This window comes from Colletotrichum truncatum (genome assembly GCF_014235925.2).
Source record: "Colletotrichum truncatum strain CMES1059 chromosome Unknown Contig_0002, whole genome shotgun sequence".
NCBI lineage: Eukaryota > Fungi > Ascomycota > Sordariomycetes > Glomerellales > Glomerellaceae > Colletotrichum > Colletotrichum truncatum.
In genome coordinates this window covers 2757222-2778380 of record NW_027222399.1, presented here as the reverse complement: position 1 = coordinate 2778380, position 21159 = coordinate 2757222, and the positions used below count along the sequence as shown (strand labels likewise).

Here is a 21159-nt window from a genome sequence, read left to right as displayed (position 1 = left end):
ATAGATCCATTGATGTAGAAGTAATATTCACGTTTTTTGGGGTTGTCAGAAGGGAAGGGGTATCCTCTAGTCTATCAAGTAAATATAAGGAAACAAACAAGGCCAGTGCATTTATAAAGTCATGGCCACCAGTTTTTCCATCTGTGCAATCCACTTCTTGTCGAACTCGGTTTCGGTGAACCGCTGAGCTGACTTCCGTGCTCTTAGTCGAATTGGAAGTGCATCCTTGATAGAGAGGGCCTTTTCGTAACCCTCTGCAAACTCTTTGACATTGGTAGCATGAAAGCCTAGGACTTCGTCAGTGTGTTCGTTCCGTCACTCAAGCAGGGCTGTTCACTTACCTGTGGGTTGGCCATCAACCTCGATGACAATGTCCAGCTTGGGTCCACCACTGTCATGAACGACAGAAATCAGACCTGCGGCTTGGTACTCAACGACACCAATACCGAAATGCTCGTTCCACATGCCGTTCACTCCCACCGAAGCCCTTTGGAGCCAGTCCAAGATTTCAGGCCACGAAGCATCCAGGTGAAACTCAACCCGATCCTTGATGTTTAGCTCGTTAACGAGGAGACGCAACGTATACACCCGCTTGGAGTCGTGATCATCTCTAACACTACCAATGAGGACCAGCTTCGCCTCTTTGGCGGCTTCGGAGTGGGTTTTAAGAAATTCGGCAAAGGACTGGATGATGAGTTGGTGGTTCTTTTCGGGGCGAAACTGAGCAATGTAAACCAGGGCTTTCTCGCGCTTTTTCTCGCTGGATTCCGACACCTCTACGGCTTCTTCGAGCTCTTCGACGGCGCAAGGAGGATAGTTGACGGCGATCGGATTGGTCCGCGACCTGGCCTGGCGGTGCGGGCCCCAAAGTCTCTGGACATGACCTTGCGTCCATGTTGAGTTCGTCATGACGATATCGACAGTGGATCCAACTCTAGAGTACAAAGACGCGAATAGTTGCCAGTACGTCTTCTTGACCCTTCCTCGTAGACCAACTCCTTTGCCAGCGTTGACGCCTTGTGTTCCCGTAGCGGAGTTGGGATCGAGAGATTCCAGCATATCGGTTGAGATCGTCGGGTAGTGCACATACGCGCATGTGGGAACTCGGTGGAATAGCAGCTTGGACAACCCCAGAGCAAAGGCGTAACCCATAGTGTCAATGAAAATGTCAGGGACCAACAGTTGGAATGCATCCCATGCCAGTATCATGGAGCCTACAGATTGCCCAAGTAGTGTAAAGTGAGGCCAGGTCGAGGCCAAAACAAGGTGCCTCGTGCTCACGTAGAGGAAGTTGACATTCGGAGGGTGGAGGTCAATATTGAATCGGGTCTGGCGTGTTGTAAGTTTAGAGAAATAGGAATTCCAGTATTCAGGTCACAAACCTTGACACGAGCAAGCATGGACTGCTTGTTCATTTCGTGATCGCCAGTGTATACAACACAAAGCGCGTTGGGGTATCGCTCTTGAGTAGTCTTAATCGCAGCCCAGAGGACTCGCTCTCCTCCGCCTCCAGCATTACTGAGTACTGTTAGTCGCCGTCTCTAGCTCTTGTCTATGACGTACGTACCAGAAAGGATGGAAAAAGCCAACAACTCCAGTCCAGTTTGCGTCCTTTTCTTTCTCTGAGCTTCCAGATGATTGTGCCTGCACATTATCCTTGTTTCCAGAGGCTTTCTTGGAGGTCGATTGGGATTGCCTAAACGATTGCTGCTCCGCAGCCATGAGCTCGAGGAGCTGCGCTCGCCTTCCTTCCGTCTTTTTCCGCAGATACCACCCCAGAAGGGAGCCGAGGCTGCGCATCAGAAATGGAATCATGATGTAGGTTGCTAACGGGGTTATGGCGATGATGGGCACAACGACGTAGGCTAGGGTCCAGGGGTCGAGGCCGAAAGAAAAGGGCTTCTGCCCAGACGGCGCTGAGCAGGTTTCTGGCATCGGAGTCGAATGAGAGTGTTTTGAGGATGCTGCGCAGTGACCGCAAGATGTTTAGGTAAAAAGACAGTCGAAGCCGAAGTAAGCGGCTGTCAAGTCCAGTAGCATCCGCATGCCCGTTGACGTCGTCGTGGGATGCTCAAAGGGTAAGATGGAACAAATGGCCAGGTTGTACAGCAAGCTAGAAATGGGGCGGGGGAAGCTGCAGCACATGGGTTAGGGCGGCACGTCTTACTGTGCCGTATGTACCTCACAGTGGGACTCCGCAAGGGTCCAGGTCGTTGTTGAACCCCCTGCGAGCTGGGCTATTTTCGACGCCTCGTTTGACTAGCAAAGGCCTGATCTGATTTGACAGGGTCAGTGCGTGGGTCCACTATAGCAGTATTCCATTGACCACTGAGATTTGACATTTACATTTGTGACACTCTCAGCCTCCTTCAACTGGTCTCAGTCCGTCACTGAAAAATCGGTATACACAACTTACGTCTGATTTTACCGACAGTCTTTTGAGTCGCTATACCACAAAATAAGCGGCCCATGAGAGATTTGCCATGGCTTGTCTAAGGGGAGCACGATACGCCCTCGCGCCCCGGTGGCACCAGCCTTTGGGCTACTCAGTCAACCCACTCCACACATCTCTTCGACCATGTCTAGCAGGCAGTGCCCAGCGCTTCACTCAACCAAGACTCAGCTCTAGAAATTTTCATATAAGCGCATTTGCAGACGGTTGTGTTCAGTCTGTTCAAAATGCCCTGCTTCACATGCATATCGAGGGCATACCGTGGCATCTTGCTATACCCATGTTGGCTGTTTCCGTTGCCTTGGTGCGATTCCCTTTGCAAGCTTATTCGGGAAAAGTAATCGAACGCCAATCTGAAGCTGCTCCTGTCATCAATTCCTGGCGGTACGTTGTAAGCTTGGGCAAGCTTCAAAAAGCCCTTCGCCTGGCCCGGGAGAGAAAACGGATTCTGGCAGAGCGAAAGGCCCAGGATTGGAAGACGTGGACACCGATGTTGGGTGTCCCGTTTTGGCTTGTCAATTCAGAGGCCATTCGACGGCTTTGTGGCGCCAACGGTGGCATCTTTTCCTTGTTGACTGGAAACTACAAGGAAACAACTGTCTCTGATCAGACAGCGGCATCATCTTCAGCGGTCGATGCTGTAGCCAACGGAGTCCAATCTGTGGGTCCAAGTTTGGACCTAGGTGTGTACAATGACGCAGGACAGTTACTGTTGGACCTCGCCGCGCCTGATCCTTATTTTATCTTGCCGGCCACCCTCTGTTTTACTATGGCCTACACATTCTGGCCACGCACTCCAGAGATGCGTAAGCTGGTCTTTGATCTTGCTGATTCCAATACGGCATTTCTCCCCACCTCTACCAAATGGAGGGTTCGCCTTTCTAGAGCTACGCTTCTCATGTCTTTCGCAATACCGGTCATCTGCATCCAGCTGCCCTCGGGGCTGTTCTTGTATTGGATTACTTCGATGTGGGCAACGCAAGGACTCAACAAGTTGACTACGCCTGAAAAGAAGATAAAAGAGAACGCCATCAGACCTTGCAGGAAACACGAGGAGTGGATCTTGCGCCGGACAGTTTGATTCAAGAGGGGTTGTACAATTGGGAGAATCATTTCAAAATTATGTCCGCGGCTGTAGAGAAGCCCTGTAGTACAATAACAGCAACACAAACCAGGCAACGCCTTTGTAATATCAATCAATACCACCGAAAACCAAAAAACCCTATGCCACGCTAGTCAAGGAAAATTGCGAGGAGAATAATGGTCAGAATGACTGAAAGAATCAACAACAGACAGCATCCTTTGTTGCGAGCTGCCTTCTGATGTCTTGCCGCTTGTCTGAGCTCCACCTGGGCGCCCCGGGTATCGTCACGGACGTCTTCCACATTGTCCGCGATTGATGTCAATTGCTCGCCTTGCTCCGACACAATCTGCGCCACTTGCCTGAATAATACGTTTAGATCGCCGACGCCTTGCTCGATGTTGCGGATCTCCTCCTCGCGCTCGATGATGAGTGCCTCCTGGAAATCCACTTCGTCCTGGGATGCTAATCGAATGACTTCCTGTTGCTGCTGCTGTTGTTGTTGCTCGAGGTGGCCTTCAGCACCAGCTGAGGAATCCGCAGCATCACCATCATGTGCCGCGCGGGCGGCTGTGACGGAAGCACGCTGTTTCTCGAGTGCCTTGCGTTGGATGTCTTGGAACTCTTGGAGGGCGTTCTGAAAGTCTGTCGATACTCTAGACTGGTCATACTTTTGTTGTTTCTGGTATGTGAATTAATAAGAAGTCTTGCGCATTCAGCTGTTGGCACGTACCGTCAAATCATCCCACGTCTGAAGCTTCTTGACCCCATCTCCAATCTCCTTGCAGAGGTCCCGCGTCTTATCGAGATGGTCGTGAACTCTTTCTCTAACCCGGGCAGTATCGCGCTTCGTGCCGAGAATGTTAACGTCGGAAGTCAGCTGTTGAATGTTGCGCCGCAGATTGAAGATCTTATTCCTCAACTGTGACTGGAGCTGCTTGAATTCAGGGTCGTCGGAATAGTTGCCTTGACGACCCGATCGGCCGGCTTCAAGCGATGAAAGCTGGTCATAGGACATTTTGAAGATATCAGGGACAGAAAATCAAGCACAATGGGTATATAAGAAACCGCGCTCTATTGTCTTAACGATGGATCAATTTGGCCCGCAAGGAAAACTTAGGGTGTTCGAGTAAAGTAGGTTCGTGATGCAGCGCCAGGAACCGGATGTCGTCGTTGGCTGTGGCTGGAACCTACGTAAGTGCCTGCTAGCCTCCAATCACGTCACGGAGCTGCAGGGATGCCTGATTGTCTTATCTACACGTGACCCATGTGGCTTAGTCCTGCCGCTGTGTGGGCCCAGGCACTCAGGCAGCTCGACCCGTACCTGCAGTGTTGTTGTACTGGAGATTTTTACATTATTTACTTACCCTTCCGTTCAGATCCCCGGCAACCCAAGCTCAAGTGCAGCCTTGCCAACTTCGCCCAAAACACACACGGTCAACTGACCATGCGCTGTCAGCATGGCACCGGCAACAGTGAGAAGGGCACCTTACAAGGACTTCCTGCAGCCTGCGCTGCATAGGCGATTTTCTTCTACAGCTACAATCTTGCTCGCCCTCTCATATATCCAGGCGATCTTCCTTTCGGGCTGGAGCTCCTGTGAGTCGCCTCGCATGATCCAAGCTTGCGAAGCTCTCGACTGACTTCTGCTAGACTTCTGGAGCTGGTTTCCCATTGGCCCCGCCGGCATTCGAACCCTTTTCCTTTTCGTCTGCGGCTTATCGATAATTGTCTTGCGCATTTCTCAATACCATGTTGGCGCACGCACCTCCAACTCGACTTTCCACGCGTTTACGACGTACTTCTTCAGTCTCCAGACCGTCGAAACATGGCTGTTTTACGGATTCTCGAGCACGCTGTTTTCCTACATCTACCTGTGGGCTTTGCCGGATACTGCGAACATGGGCATAGTGACGTATTACAGCGGCGACCGGGCTAGGTTGAACGAGAAAACCATCTTTTTCTTCTCCTACATGGGCGTTAGCGCTGCCGTACAGGCGCTGTTTCACTTCTATCGTGATGACGATAGGATCCTCATTGACGTGTCGAAGTCTAAGAATGGCGAGGTGAAGGGTTCCGGGGATACGTCTGCCACGTTGAAGAACGTCGTGAACGAGATTCCTGCAATTCTGATCCAGGCGAGTCAGAGGGCGTTCACTGACATTTTTGTCGCCGTTGGAGTTTACTTCATCATCTTGCGATCCTGGATCTGGGGTTGGGCACTGTTCTTCGTCCGGCCCTTCTATAATCTCCCGAAGACAAACATGCTGCCCCCCACCCAGCCTGTCGACTTTTACTTGGTGCTGCGTTGCTTCATCGCTGGGTTTCTCATTTCCAGCGTGTGGAAGACGGCAAACCATGCCTTTTCGACTTTCATGGTCAAGGAGCCCCTGAAGAACGGCAAGCCTCTCACCAGCGAATCCAAAGACCCCAATGGCAGTCTCTTGAACGGACTCAAGAGCAAGAAGTCGCAGATTAAGGTAGGATTTTTTTTAACGAAATGATGAACTTATTTGCTAACAGCTGTAGTGTTTCGCACTTTGGGAACTTGCCTTCATCGCCCGAAATGACGAAGTGAGACGGAAAGCTATTTACGAAGATATTGACCGTAAAGATGGTCCAATGTGGTCTCAGATTTATGTTCTCTGCCTCGATGTGGTCAAAAGCATTGAGAAGAGAATTGACGAGTATGGGAAGCCTGCGGCTGCACCAGTTGCCCCCGTTGTGCCCGAGGAGGTGCGAGCTCGCTCCTCTGCACCCTTGAAGGAGGACCCGATTTTCCAGAGCAAACCAGCAAACAAGAGCATGCGAGGTGAAGTTGAAAAGGCTCTTACCTCAGTCGGCCGTCATCCTGGCCACTCGCCGGTGTCCCAGCTCAGCCCCTTAGCGAAGAAGACCCTTCTAGGTGCGCGAGACAAGGTCCTTAGCAAAGAGCAACAAGAAGCCCTATCATCACCACAGCTGATGAGCCAGTTCCAGACTTGGGCCTTACAGGTCATCGGCAACGAGCACATCGGCTGGATTTTCCGCCAAGAGTTCCGGAATCGTCTCACTGCTGTGATCCTTGGTACACCGTACTCAGAACTGAGCCAGTACATCAACGCTATCGATGTGCTGAGTTTGTTTCTGGTGAATAGTCTTCAGGAAGACAAGTTCGGCAACGTCCACAGAGACGTGGCTTCTGTCATCCGGACATTCACCATTATCATTAACAAAATCGAGACATTCAAGACGAACTTCCCGCTTCATTGGACAGACATTAAGCAGAGCAGGGCCACTCCCGAGGTGGATGCAGTCATTGCTGCTCTGAAGACTGGCCTGGCCCAGGTGGTTGCAGAGTTTGAACCCTACGCCAGCGACTTGCGGTTGAGTCGCACAGATATCAGACTAGCAAAGGAAGCTTCGGTTCCTGTATCTCTTGGGCAAGAGGATAAGCCACGACTTCCCGAGATGCAGCAGGCCCGTTAGAGGCAGGCCTTGTCTGAACTGCGTACTTGGCGGATCGGTCGGTGAGCGGCGTTTGGTGGGCAAAACTAGATGTGTATGCATAACGACATGTGTGTAATAATCACAGAACAAAGAAAGTAAAATACAATGCTGATTGTATCAGGAAGCACATGGCTTAAAGTCTATCACATGTAACCACAGACGTCCATCTCGTCTGCGTTAGAGGAGAATGAAGATGAGACGAGTGGATGCCAGCCATTGGACAAAGTTGCACTTGTAAGACGATTTCGGGGCGCTAGTCATGCTTCTTGCGAGCTAACGAAGCAGCGCCTGAAGGAGGATGGGAAAATAGGCAACCCTACCGAGGACTCCCCAATGCTCAGCCCATAGCAGTCTGTCTTGGAAGCCTGGCATTCAAAAGGCTAGTGCCCGTTGGCTGCTCACCCGCCTGGGCCGCTAAACCGGATTTTGGCCTCTAACCTAGAAGCTACAAGGGTTCGCATGGGAGCCCCACCTGAGCTTTAGGGAATGAACAGTGGACCATACATTGAAATAAAACAAAATGACCCAGCCTCCCGCTCCCTCCCACCTTGTTTGCTTGTCCTGTTGTTCGTCACCGTCACGCTGCCCGCGCAGCGCAACTTCCCGCCGTTTTTACCAACCACCATTCTCTCACACTCTCTCTATTATCTTTCGTTTTCCTATGTAATGTCTAACCTTTTACCTCTTTCTACTAGTCTCGACACTATCCTTCACACTATTCGCATCGGCGTACTTTCCACCCAGCCATGCTTTTCCGATTTCCACCATTACCTCATGCACTTACCTGTCGGTCCATGATTTGTATCCTGAAAACTCGTCACCTCCCGGGTTGATGCGCTCGACACGCATCTTCTTAACCACCACCAATGTTCTCCCCACGTGCGATATTCCGTTTTATATACGGCAGCTTCTATTTCGTCCTATGCTTCCTCCTCGCCGTTCTCCTTCTCATTACCCCGGGCGACACCATTTATCAGGCCTACTCTAACAACCAACCGTACAACATATGGATCATTGCCGCAACGCTCGCCCTTACTATCCTAATTGTCTCCTTCATATATGCGACGCGGCTATATCTCAATAAGACGATTCTCGCAGCTATACCGAAACCATGGGTTCCCATCGAGAGGGGCGACGTGAAGAAGAAGGTTCACGAGATGATCACTGCCGATTTGAGGCGCAGTGCGGCAATCGCTTATGACTCGAGGCCGCGCGTTGAGACAAATGCGCTGGTCAGTGACACGGAGGAGGCGTTCGCAGAAAAGACATCTACTGGAGGCAGCGTGGGCAAAAAACGGTTTCAGCTCGTGAACCTCACGAAACCTGCGACAACAGAAAAGGAGACGGGCATAGCGCTGCCACCTCGACGACCTGTCTGGGGCGAAATCGAACACTACGGCTGGTCATCACCAAATTCAGTCGACCTACCTGATCTACAGTACAGTACCGTCATCTCCGAACTGCCCAACCTCATTGAAGCGAAGGCCTTGACCTCGGCGCCCCCCGATCCGACTTCTTCGACCCGCCAGCCGATGCTCGACCCTGATGCCGTGGCTTTACTGCAACGACCTCTTCATATGGGTTTACGCGATTACTTTGGACACCTGGCTGAGCTTGGTGTCATTTCGCTTAATGCAACATCCGCAGACTTCCTGGCCGCTTATGAATACGCGCGATTCTCCACTCGACCGATATCGAATGCAAGGTTTCGCGAGTTGATGCACCTATTTGCTGCAATACTCCGTGGCATGAGACCCTTGGATCCGACCGTTTTAGGACCCCTGGACGAGCCTAGCGACGAGAGCGATATTGATAACGACGCGCCTATGGCCACGAATCCAACAACTCCTCGAAGTAACCTGTCACGATCTGTGACGCAGAGCACGCAAGGCTCATATAAGAAGAAGACGGCACCGCAAGTAGACATGCGCAACTCATCGGCACACACATGGTTACAATACCGTACTGCACCTGCAACACCTATGGGCACGCTGGCTGGTGCAATTTCGAGGTCTTCCAGCTTGAACAGTTTCGCCCAAACTCGACCGGCATACGAACCCGGTAATTCCTCATCAAGCGCAAGTTTAAGGTCAAAGACGTCCGGAAGCTCGGCATCGGGGTCAGTCATACGTTTGGCAACCCGAACCGACTCGACCGACTTGCCATATGTGCTCACCCTGCGCGACACAAGATGAGCAGCCGACAAACAAACCATCACGATTGAATGACACTGGGGCATTGGGCGTAACATGATATCCAAGGAGTTTCAGGGTAAAATCACTTCACATGTATTATTTAATTGGTAAACGTATTCTGCTGCCGAGTTTTCTATCGGAAATCTATGCCTGTGTGATATATATTTACATACATATTCATATTTGTCCCTCGAGGTTGGCCGATCAACCTTCACTGCATCTGCAACAATGCACTTGATCTGAACTTGTTAAGATGGCCGCATGCGTCTTCGCATTGACAGTAAAGAGGCGCGCTTTGACAGGCTCCATCGTCAACGGCAACCCGTGGTGGCGGCGTTAAGCCAAGAATGAGGCTACCATGGCCATAAAATCTCCGAAAACGTGGCTTGTGAAAACTCAAGAATAACGACGTAAAACAAGGGAGGCAGAGAATCAGGGAGAAAATCAAATAGGATGTCGTTGGAGATGGTGGGATGTGATGAGGGGACAAGATCGGTCGGTTACCTGGCATGAGGCAACGAAGCTGGCAACACTCATGTCTAGCGGGCTAGGCCGCTACCAGCTGTCGACAAGCAACCAATGATTTGGCCTGTTGATTGCAGCTCAGCATTGGCTACCGGGGTTTGTGCCACACTTTTCGGATGCTCAATAAGGAAGCCTCGAACACTATTAAGCGGGTTTGGCAGGCTTTGTACAGATACATGGTGCCAAAAATTGGTAACAGCTGCGGCAAGGTATCGACTTGTGTCTCCGCCCCGAACCGTGGAGTCGGATCCGACGCAATTGTCACGACGTCACGGCCTTGGGGCCGCTCTGTTGACTTGGGGCATTTGCACTGAGTTTGGATCAATGCCTGGGGCTCTTCGGTCTTTTGGAGATGGCATCAAACAGTTTCCAGTATTTGACCAGGCGCATCAATGTTGGTATTATCTCGTCCTTTAAAATTTGGGAATGGATCGACGGGTGTAAGTGATCAGTCTCTGCTTAGTCATCAGTTTTTGTACACAGTGTGTATGTGGGAGGAGTCATACCGTAAGTGCTGTAGAGGGCTGGCGGGTACTTCAACAACCTTTGGTTTTATAGGATCACATCCATTCAAGTATTGACTTGAGAGATGATTTTGTTGATCATTTCATTGTTTTTGGCATGGCGTCCGTTGATAGACGCAGTGGTTCGGTTGAATAGCGGTACAGGACCATTGTTATCGTTCATGAATAATTCGAGCCGCTTCTTCTGGCATGCTTTAGCTCTACGTGCATCGCGCACTGTGACAGCACGCGGCGGTACGTCACTGAAGTATGTCAGCATACACGGGCCTCACGAGCAAGCCCTGGATGAAAAGGGACTTCAGAAAGTATACATGCAACAAGGAGATGATTTACCCGTTGACAGTGGCCTTGTTCGAGGCATTGTCCATGTTTGCAGCAGTTAAATGAGGCGGTAGGGACGACGAAGATAATATCGTTTTGTGAAGTTGTTGTCTAATTATCGATATCTGCAGCGATAGTCCTTTGAAAATGATCGATGCTGATACAGAAGAATGGTTCTGTCTGGTAGTTGAATATACATATGCTTTCGATTTCTTTAGCTAAGGCTGTAATATTTATGGCGTTGGGTCTTATATTAGTTCTGATTATCGTCCGAAAAATTGCTCACTTGGATCTACTGAATAGTTCGCCATAGTTGGTTGTTTGCCTTAGTTGCTTGCATGGTTGCCTTGTATAGTGTAAGGCTAAGGCTGCCTACTAGTTGGGCGAACCACAAGCCATGGTCTCAGGGATTTCGCCCTCCCCAATTCTGTTATGTTTCTCCTTTTGGCCTGTGTGACAAACCTATCCCATGAGGCGGCTGGATCCCATCTTGCCAAGCTTCATAAGCTCCATTTATTGCCACTTTTTTTTCTCCGCACAACAAATATGCACAAGCAGTGCTTTGTGTGCACCTTTATCCTATCGCTGTTACAATTTAGTATGCTGTACATAGTACAGCAGAGATCGTCGCGAGTACCTGCTTTACTCCTGGAACTTCTAAAGACGAGATGTACCCTTATTTAAGTACAAGAATTAACGATAATAGTAGATAATCGAGTCTTGATTGGTTTTATCCCTCCCTTGGCTAAAATGGGTCTAGCCGCACTCGATGGGATAAATACGTGCCATCTTAAGCTCTGTTGGTCTCCTCCTGCTTTACCTGGTTCTACAATGACACCAAAGTACTCCAACCCATTTTAGAAATCAAGTCTACTTCCCGCAATCAAATCCATACTTTCTTTAAGACTTAGCTTTATTGCCACATTCGCACACTGCCTGCACTGACGGAGGAATCCTGACAAATCTATCAAACACCCACGACGCCACGACTATACTCGTTAGCTATACGACACGATCACAATGGCCTTAAACAGTGCTACAACGCCATGCAATTAGCCTGGAGATACCAAGAGGTTGAAACATCTCTTTCAACGACAACAACCCGAAAGGGAAACCGAAAATCCTTTTGCTGTAAAGAAGCATACCTTTGCCTCTTGCCCCGAACTTGTGGTTTCTGCATCTCGTTGGATAGGTACAAGGGGACTATTTGCAGGTTTCTTGCCATCAAACCGACACTTTCTTGACCTGCCCTATCATCTTTGACGGTAAAAAGCTCTCCCATAATGCCATGCGATGCACCACAACATTTTTCCACCCATAGAGAAGGAAGGGTTTCAGCATCATCCACGGCTTTTGGATACCGACTATACCCACAGCGAAGCTGTCGAGAACATCCCCAGATATCAAAGCTGTCGGCTTCTGTACCAATGCGTCAAGTTATACTGACTTTCTCATTATGTATTGCTCTCTCAAGTATGTGCCGCCATAATATTCAGACTGAAGTAACCTACGAGGTGCGCGCGATGTCTTAAAGAATGCGACGATATGCCCACTCCGCCGTCATCACTATTGGATGCGTTGATTCCAGCGACATATGAAATGCTTACCTGAGTGAGAGTGAAGGCGATACAAACGTCAAGCGTGAGTTTACCCGCTCCTACTGCACCTAGTAGCCACCACATCCCTCTCCGTCATGCCCTTAACTACAAAGACCGGCTTTCCATTGTTCCTTCAAGCTACACTTATCAACAGAGCCTTTCATCTTGTCCAAAATTATGCCATATCACTCGTGAGGTCGCTGGATTATAAGGGTGCAAGGCGGAGTTGGTTAATCCATGGTTTTTGTTCTCAACACTTGTAGGAGCGGTACTACGTATGTATAAGAGAGGAGTATGAGGATAGCACCAGCACAATTCATTAGTTTAGCACCAATATGTCGCATCGCTGTCGTCAAAATAGACCAGTAACCTAAAGAACGTAATAGTTTGGTGAAGTTTGAAACCCAGAAAATGCACGAGTAGTTAAAAGTTGTATCAGGACGTCTTTATGACATTACACGCGGCAACTGATTGTTAAACGCTGCTCGCCCTTTTTCACTATCCCTCATGTACCATCTTCCGCATAAGGATATCCAAACGCCTCTCTGCTGTTCAACCCCTGAACCCTATCTCACACTGGTTCTCATCAAGTCAACTGCCTATATGAGGCGACAGCTACTGAAGTTTATGGTTTAACATCCCGAACCCTCTTCAAATTTTATGAAATGATGTCGACGTCGCATGAGCCTATATAGAGATAGAGGCCTTGAGGTCGACAGCAACACCTACGTTGTGCGAAAATAGGTATGATGGAGGTGGCTCACGAGCGGGGAGGCCAGATAAAGGCGTGGCGCTTCCAGCTGAACTATTGACAAGTTTCATTACGATGACAGAAAGCCGAAAGGATAGAATCATCAACTGATCGGCAGCATCAGCGTAGAAACAACGGCATGTAAGTCAACGTAGTCGAACTATTCATCGCGATGGTTCCTAAATAAGGAGGCTGTAGTTTGCTTTAAGCCGCAGCCTAGATAGAGGATGGCGTTGTTATTGTTTTCAATGGCTCGGGATCCTTTATCTTTTAGCATGCTGGTGGTTTTCAGTCTTAGTGGCGATAGCAATATTGGGGACAGCCTAACTAGCATACCTTCCTGGACCAAGAAGTATCGTCTTACGCCTGGATATAGATAGGTTGCATATTTCCCGGCTGAAAACAGCTGAAAATAGTCAGATCGTCACCCTGGAAATGATCTCGGCGATGAATTTCGCTTCTTAGCGTCACGCTGGCGTATGGTCGCGGCAGTCTGCTCAAACATAGGAATGGGTCCGCTATCATCGTTCAGAAAGCAATCTATGCTATTTTGACTGTATGTATTTGCGTTCTCGGCTTCGGCGATAGTGGTATATGAAGGTATGTCGCTGCATGATGCAGTTATTAGCGCATGTTTTCTCAAGTACAAGTTGAGCTGAGGAGAGTTTGTGATGCAGAGGTGTTGCTGTACCCGTTCATGATAGCTGGGTTCGATGCATAGCTCATTTAAGAGGCAAAGACAATGTCTGTTCTCAGGCAATGTATATTTCACGAGCTAGGCGAGGGGCTCGCACGGCAGAGAGATGGGATTGTTGGCACTTGTTTGAGGTAGTGGGAGGATTTCACTTGCGATCTTCGCCAAATTGCCGCAGTAAGAGAAGATATATCGTCGTGAGGATTAAACACTTATTGGTTTTGAGACAAGTCCCATGGCAGAGATTACTTTGAGCTTCAATCCCAATCAACTCGCGAGGGCATGTCGGTTTTTATACGTTTCGAGATTCCTACTCATGTCGAAATCAAATGTAGTACGCACCACGCCCGACACTAGGGGCCATTGCAACAGAGGCAGCCCCTGTTAGCATTCTGGGACTGGAGCTCGACATTTCTCTCAAAATATATGCTAAGAAAATCAGGAGATCTCACTTTTCTGGGGTTCATAGACTTACACCAAGGGTCCCAGTGCTCGTAAGTTAAGAACTTTTACGCAAGCCCCGCCAAAAGTCGATGGTGAAGTGAGGGAGTCAGAGAATTTCGATCTAGGATGCATGCATACACCTCCAGAAACCGAGTTTGTCGTGCATGTTACCTCCCAGTCCACATGGCAGCCTTCAGGCGGCCATCTCCATATGTCACCTCACTCATTTTGCTTAGTCAAGACTCGCCCAGTTTGTTCACGGCGCCATGTCACTGGCGTATCCAAACTACAGGGCCGATGTGGGTAGTGCGGGATTCTAACCCATGGTTTCCGTCCCCTACCAGGGCATTGGGGAAAATACATGGCAAAAGAGCAACGTATCTATTCCGAATGTAGAGAGAAAAATCAATAGCTCTCGCCATTCCACTTCGCCGCATTATCCCATTCGTACGTTGGCGTCACACGGGGCAGGCCAGCCGAGTTGGCAAGGGGTTCGCATACTCTTTGAAGGTTGGATGCTTTAACGTGTATCCGAACTAACTTACAGTGCAGTGAGCAGATGAACACATTGTGGTAGGCAATGCCCTATTCGCAGGCAAAGTCACGGTGGCGGCCGGGGTTTGACCATGGCAGTGGTTGCTCTACGACGGAGAAGTGAGGGCGTAGCTGCAGACCTCAAAGATTAGGAACATGTAGAGTATGCGCCTGCATGAATTGTTGATTGCTGGGTTAGCAACTCGTGATTGGCACAGAATATTTATCAATGACCCGACGCTCCGTTAGCTGCTATCTTGGGTTGACGTTTGAAGAGACGTGTTTGCCTTTGTAATTAGAGCCCCAGAACCAGTCCACGACCCAACTCTTTATACCGCCAGCTGAATTTACAGGGCTTCAGCGACCGCCCCTACCTTCAAGCCGTTACGCTGTCGTTTCCACTGTCAAGAGTATTTGAGCGTAAGGTCGAAAACATCCCCAATTCTCACTATCGCATGGCCGACCAGGAAGGAAGGCTTATTACGGATGTTTAAAAAACAGCATGCTTGATTGGTATAATGTTTTAATCTTTACTTTTCATGAGTGCCATCGTGGCCCACCAACATGTGCCAAAAAACGGGGACATACAACACCAGGTATTCGCTGGTCGTCACCGACCCAACTACTAATCCGGCCCTCACTGGCTTATCTATGGGAGAGCGGACGGGATCCCGAGTTTTCCAGTGGGTATGGTCGTATGTGCTAGGACATGGAGTTGTATTCAATTATATTCTTACAGCTGCATCGTTTCGCCCATTCTCTATTCCTTCTTGCTCTTCATTGCCCCGCGTGCTGTGACAACCCATGAACCAAATGGAATGCCGGAGTATCGGAAGTCTATAGCAACACTGATCAAATCATAAATTCTTATTCCAAAGTGACACTGCGTTCAGAACCAAGTGCTCTATTATTTCAAACTTGATACCTAGAATACTTGATGAGGCTCCACTGCAACTGCTCAGGTCGCCCAAAGAGCAAGCCCTGTCGGTCAGAAGCAGTCAGAAGCAGCGAAAGGAGCCTGTACGATCCTATTAACCTTTAGTAAGTTGGTCAAAGTACATCTTTGAGAGCAGTTGCAGCTTGGCCCATCCGGATTGCATGAGCCAAATTCAACGTAGTCCGCCGTCCCCATGTATTCGACACACGCCTCATGCTCCTGTCAGCGGGCTACGGCTAATTATACGGTCATCTGAAGTGATTTTCCCTGTCTTAAATCTCACTGCTAATTACCCTTAGTGCCATATAGCCCCAGGTGTCTTGATACCTTGTATGGCTGACACATCGAGACCAAAAAGCCCGCCCTCTCCATTACCGACATGACGGAAACCGCTGGTGTCGAAACCACAGTGCCAGTCCCTGCTTCCCCCGGATCCGACATGACGAGTGGCTGGACTTAGTGTGCTTTAAATAAGTGATTTGACGAATTCTCGAGGTCCAAACCCTCTCCAAGTCGCAGCTGCCCAACGAGAGCACTGATTATGCCTTTTTTACTCCTGAGCCTGTTCCCCAACACCATTACAGTACTACCACTGTAGTTTCACCGATCGACCAACTACCATAGTGTAAGTTGCATGCTTCTTTTATTTCACGTTTTAATACCGTTTGCCTGTTACTTCGTCTGCAATGGTATATTACTTTTCTGCAGTGATGTTTGGGATTTTCACCTCTTGAGAGACACAGCTGAATGCGTAAGTGGGCGACTTGAAGTCTCAGGCTATACACACCTTAAGGAGATTTCAACGTAAATTATCGCACATTGCAATCCAACGACACTTTAAAAATTCTTAACATTTGTTAAGGTATCACGCAGTCGGGCTTGCTTAAGTATCTTAATAATAAAGCAGCATACAATGATGTTGAATGGTTGCCTTACCACTCTACTTCCTCTAGTATTGACTCTCACTTGGGTACTCTGAGGGCTTGTTCGCCCCTCTCCTCGCTGGATAACAGACCGGCTACATATAATACGTTGACCTAAAAGTTACCTGTGGCCACAAAATACTTGCAAATAAGTTTTACCAAACTTACTGTGCTGCCTCGGCGGCCCATGTTTCGTTTATCTGTTATAGCTTTCATCCCGTTTAGGGCGGTCTAGCCCATTAGGGGCTAATCAATGCCCAGTGCTGTTCTTCTCGCCTGCATATGGGGTCTTACAATGCGATGCCAGAAGCTGACCCAGGACCAAGAGTATGTCTAATTCTGTCATTACTTTTGAGAATAGAGTCGTTTTACATGTCTGGCACATATAGTTTATTTGTTACGTAGGCCGGGTATCATACAACATTAACGGAAGCCATACCAGTTGCTGTTCTTGTCCTTTCTACGAGACAGACTTGGAACCCAAAGAACAGTTATGCCTCATATTTGGCCATGATTTGGGTGATCTTGTGGCTGATGTCCTTACAGTGTGTTGCCTCGGAACTTTTGATTGAGATACTGCCATACGGTACCGCAGCAATAAGGTTTACGTTCATGGAACTGTCAACCATAAACGACTCGAGGCGTTGAAGCCTTAGCTGATCGGCTTCGCGAACTTGAGCAGCAGTGAGAGAAGGTGATGATTTTCTATAGCATATGATATGTTAGTCGGCCATCAAGCGGGTAACATCGTATCGGCGAGTAGCGCACCCGTCTACAATTGTCTTGCTTGATGCAGCGTCCATCTTGTATTCGTAACAATATCACATCAACAGACCTTCTAGAGATATGATAGCGTATAGGAAAGTTGGGGTGCAACCCTCCGACTCCTCAAAGACTTGAGGGCGCCCCAAGTGCTCAGAGAAGAACAAAGACAACAGATGGGGTGGATAGCTCGCCCAAGAGCGACGCAGCTGCGAAGCATTATATACAAGAACGGATCCGATCCATCCTCAAGACCAAGACAATGGACATGCTAAAAAATAACTAATCGGAGTATTTCCAAAGAAGATTAGATACCTAAAGGTCTCCGTCATCCATCAGCTGCTTTGTCGGTTCTTCTATCCAAGTGACACGGCCACTTCCACGGTCGGGCAGATAGCTCTCCGCGCGCGCTTGAGGGGGATATATGTCGAAGATGGATGATCTCACAGTCCATCCAATGAGCGCCATCTTACTCGTAGTCACGGTTGAGGCTTTGTTGCTTGAGGTTGGCCTGGAGGCGGATGAGGCAAACAGACGCCTCGTGGTTGATTTCAAGAAGTCATTTTTTACTGGTTCATTCACGACGAAAGGTTCGCCAGCTCTCATTTTTCAACTAAAGCTCTCCTGTTTTGCAAGACGGACGTGGCCGACGAGGCAATTTTTGAAACGCCTCCAGTTCGCAACTGCAGTGTGGTTCGCCCTACAGAAATTGGGGTAGTTGGGCTGTCCCATGTCCCTTTCTTACAGGTATGTCGTGAACTGTGTTTCTCATCGAACCGGTATCGGCCTTAGGTCAGAGTCTCAGGATGTCCCGGTTCGAAATTTCGCAGTGGAAGCTTTAATTCATGCCATCCTCATCGATCCGCTGTCGGCAGTATCATGCTTGGCGGTTGTTTTCTCATCAAAAGTCCACCCGATTGAACAAAAAGGCATTTTTATATTAAAAAAAGAAGAAGAAGAAAGAGAAAAAAAAAAAAAAAAGAACACTGAAAATGAAAAGAAACAATTGTGAGCAAGTAGGTGTTGATATATTTCTATTCCTGTCGGTATCAGACTTTCACCCCCTGCGGTTGTTGACATTTTGTTGCAGTAACAGCAGCCCGCTTCTGTACTCAGATCATAGATGCATTGGGAAACTGCAAGTTGAAAGTTAAACAGAGGACGCACACGATTTGATGCAATTTGATAAGCATTCAGGTCTGAATTATTTCTGCATTCCAGCTGAAAGGCCATCGGACTGTGAAGTTACTATTGTTCCGTCGTAGTGCTTAGGGACCCAAGGGTCAGCATCCACGGCACTAAGTGGGGCTGGAACGGACCGACCCGGCTTTTGCGGAGGCCTTAGCACGGTGGCTTAGATGCAGTTGTAGTGACGCAATAGATGTCTCTGGAAACACTACCTATTTCAAGTTGGCAAACAACAGAAAGACAATACTAACCGAAGCACTGTAGATTCGTGATAACTGACAAAGAAAATATCTCCATCTTTCCATAAGCAATTCGGCTGCGGGCATCGATGTTGTTTTGAGCCCCAAAAGTTCTTAAGCTAGTCTAAGAGAAGGTATGCTATGCCGTGTCTTTAAAGTGGTAATGAATTCACGCAGCAGGTGCCTCCGAAGCTTCCTTCTCAGGTTTCCGACCGTAGATAGCGTATCTGAGCTTTGTTAGCCATACAAATTCCCGCTTAGCGCAGAGAAAGTATAAGGTTTCTAACTTACACATCGTAGTATGCATGAACATTCATTTTCATGTGCTCCTTTCTCACTTCAGCACACAGCACAGTAGTCTCCTCAGGAGTCCAGTCGAGAACCTGAGTGAAGAGGCGCAACGAAGCCGCCTCAATGCCAGCTAAAGATCCAGCCTGGCACCACATCCCCAATTCCTTGAGATGCTTGTCCTTGGGCCAGGGGTTAAAGGGCCATTTTGCCCTGCGCACTACCACATCGACGAACCCAATATCCAAAAGCATTTGCTCAAACTTCGGCGTCATATGACCAGGCCGTCCGATCTTTTCTGATGCTTCAATCAACATCTCGCCCCACTTAAGGGGCTGCCAGCCTTCCTTCATAGTGCCATCGTCGCACCTGAGAGGGAAGTCGATATCCTGAATCTCGATGTAACCGCCTGGTTCTAGATGGCTGAAATTTAATAGTTAGCTCTCGAACTTCAAAATACCTTAGGGAATCTCACTCGTAGGCTTTAGTGAAGATATTGTTCCAGTCAGTGAAACTCCCAATCATGTATCTCAAGAATATAAAGTCGAAGGGAGTTGTCCAGGTCCATTCTTTCTCGATATCGTCAACCTCGAAGCTGCAGTTCGGCGGCACACTGATTATCCAATTAGGTGCAAGTTCATCAACTCCAAAGACTATTAACAACTGACTATTCAGGCTGGATCGCGCTCAGATCAACACCAAGAACCTATGTTGGAATTAGCCATGTGTTCATCTTGTTGTTTTCAGAGGAAATGACAACCGTTGCTTCGGGATGCTCATCCGCTGTAACGTTGTCAGCCATGCTCAAAGTCTAGTTGGCTCATACAGTGATCAGGAAACTACACTCACCATAGTCCAAGGCCCAGATACCAGTACCGGTGCCAAGGTCCAGGACTCGCTTGGCGGTCTTCTTCTTTGGGGAAAGGCATATGTCGCCGTCCCAAGTCAGCATCCACAAGTGGTGCACCATATCTATCCCAGGGTAAGCTCGTGTGTAGGCTTCCTGGGTCATGATGGCAAGGCTCACCCAAACGATCCATCTCTCTCTTTGATTCCATGTTAGTTTCGATCAGAATTTCTGAGTATGCACGGCAGAACCACGTACTTCATCATTGGGGAAAAAGTACTCTTAGTCGGATTAGCTACGTGTATTGCCAAGCAAAGAAGGCGAGCTACTTACTTCCATCGCTGAGCCTGTGGTATGTGCGACCGTTTTCTAAGCGATAATCGACAATGCTTGATCGCAAAGAAGTCAAGGAGCTCTGGACGGTCTTTGGTCTGTTAGCTGAGAAATGCGTTGGGGCAGCTCGTTCCAACTCACATCACCGCCAATGGAGGATGCACCGTCGTCGGTCTGGGATTCATGTTCATGATCAGTTCAAAGAAAGGAACGCCGTGGTTCTCCGCTGGATGAATACCTCCGCTTCGATATGTTGAACGGGCTGCTGCGCAGCAGCTTGTTGCTCTGCTTGCTCAGGAGCAATCATCTTGTCCAGATCCTATGCCCAAGCTGGTTGAGTCTACCAAATACCCAATGGAGATATGAAAAATTGAGGAGAAAGTGAAGTGAGGGGAATCGAGCGGAACCAACGGCATTTTATGTCCTTCCGCAATGAGAAAACACCCCTGCCGCAGATGTTTGCCAGAGTAAACGCCTACGTTCTTCACCCCGCTCGGTGTGCTTGTTGGTGGTTCTGCGGACTGTGGTTCTCGTTACGTGATTGGATTTTGCCGCTGTCAATCAACCCACGCTCGCATAAAAAGACTGCAGATAAACACCCTGGTTTTGTTTGTTGGTCCTCATACATTATCGGCCTACAGGGGTAATATGGAAAGAACGAAAGCATGAACCTAGTCGAAAACGGGCCCCTGTTGCCCTGCACCTCGGTGGGGGAATAACCACTCGAGACAATAATATCCGACCGCCAAGTAGAACCACGTTTACATCAACCCACTGGCGATTTGAGCAATAATAGGTATGGGGAGTGATACTGAAGCCAGGGCCCTTGTTTCCCATATTCAAATCCCAAGTCTCTCCAGCAATGAGCCCTTGACATAGCTTCCAAGAAACGCCCGTCGTTGCGGGGAGGACCCCCAACAGAATGGGAACCAAATACATCCATTTTCGCTCATGTTTCCATTGAAAATGAATTGAAAGGCAGTGTGAATGAAGCTGAAGACTACGAATGCAAGCACCTGAGGAATTTGAGCGCC

General features: G+C 48.8%; 6 protein-coding genes across 6 annotated transcripts, besides 1 other annotated feature; 3 read left to right on the top strand and 3 right to left on the bottom strand.

Moving 5' to 3' along the window:
- Nucleotides 1-111: 111 nt before the first annotated feature.
- Nucleotides 112-1935, bottom strand: CTRU02_203676 (alpha-mannosyltransferase alg11; the record flags this gene model as incomplete). The annotated part of the gene is made up of 4 exons (XM_036722251.1): nucleotides 112-287; nucleotides 342-1329; nucleotides 1383-1518; nucleotides 1568-1935. 4 exons carry the CDS (start codon nucleotides 1933-1935, stop codon nucleotides 112-114), a joined length of 1668 nt encoding a protein of 555 aa, XP_036585857.1.
- A 548-nt stretch (nucleotides 1936-2483) lies between these two features.
- On the top strand, nucleotides 2484-3533 carry CTRU02_203675 (Mitochondrial inner membrane protein oxa1-1; the record flags this gene model as incomplete). Its single annotated transcript, XM_036722250.1, has 1 exon — nucleotides 2484-3533. One exon carries the CDS (start codon nucleotides 2484-2486, stop codon nucleotides 3531-3533), a length of 1050 nt encoding a protein of 349 aa, XP_036585856.1.
- Nucleotides 3534-3684: 151 nt separating this feature from the next.
- Nucleotides 3685-4551, bottom strand: CTRU02_203674 (snare domain-containing protein; the record flags this gene model as incomplete). The annotated part of the gene is made up of 2 exons (XM_036722249.1): nucleotides 3685-4215; nucleotides 4267-4551. 2 exons carry the CDS (start codon nucleotides 4549-4551, stop codon nucleotides 3685-3687), a joined length of 816 nt encoding a protein of 271 aa, XP_036585855.1.
- A 442-nt stretch (nucleotides 4552-4993) lies between these two features.
- On the top strand, nucleotides 4994-7001 carry CTRU02_203673 (nuclear envelope protein; the record flags this gene model as incomplete). Its single annotated transcript, XM_036722248.1, has 3 exons — nucleotides 4994-5132; nucleotides 5187-6013; nucleotides 6063-7001. The coding sequence occupies 3 exons, from the start codon at nucleotides 4994-4996 to the stop codon at nucleotides 6999-7001; spliced, it is 1905 nt and encodes a 634-aa protein (XP_036585854.1).
- Nucleotides 7002-7888: 887 nt separating this feature from the next.
- On the top strand, nucleotides 7889-9217 carry CTRU02_203672 (sucrase ferredoxin domain-containing protein; the record flags this gene model as incomplete). Its single annotated transcript, XM_036722247.1, has 1 exon — nucleotides 7889-9217. The coding sequence occupies one exon, from the start codon at nucleotides 7889-7891 to the stop codon at nucleotides 9215-9217; it is 1329 nt and encodes a 442-aa protein (XP_036585853.1).
- Nucleotides 9218-15259: 6042 nt separating this feature from the next.
- Nucleotides 15260-15406: a sequence feature (Protein overlapping with rRNA (CTRU02_203671, KAL0940908.1) was converted to a misc_feature.).
- A 3420-nt stretch (nucleotides 15407-18826) lies between these two features.
- On the bottom strand, nucleotides 18827-20316 carry CTRU02_203670 (methyltransferase domain-containing protein; the record flags this gene model as incomplete). The annotated part of the gene is made up of 9 exons (XM_070204249.1): nucleotides 18827-18884; nucleotides 18949-19368; nucleotides 19421-19558; nucleotides 19614-19651; nucleotides 19703-19728; nucleotides 19795-19989; nucleotides 20044-20073; nucleotides 20126-20223; nucleotides 20267-20316. The coding sequence occupies 9 exons, from the start codon at nucleotides 20314-20316 to the stop codon at nucleotides 18827-18829; spliced, it is 1053 nt and encodes a 350-aa protein (XP_070062012.1).
- Nucleotides 20317-21159: the final 843 nt, after the last annotated feature.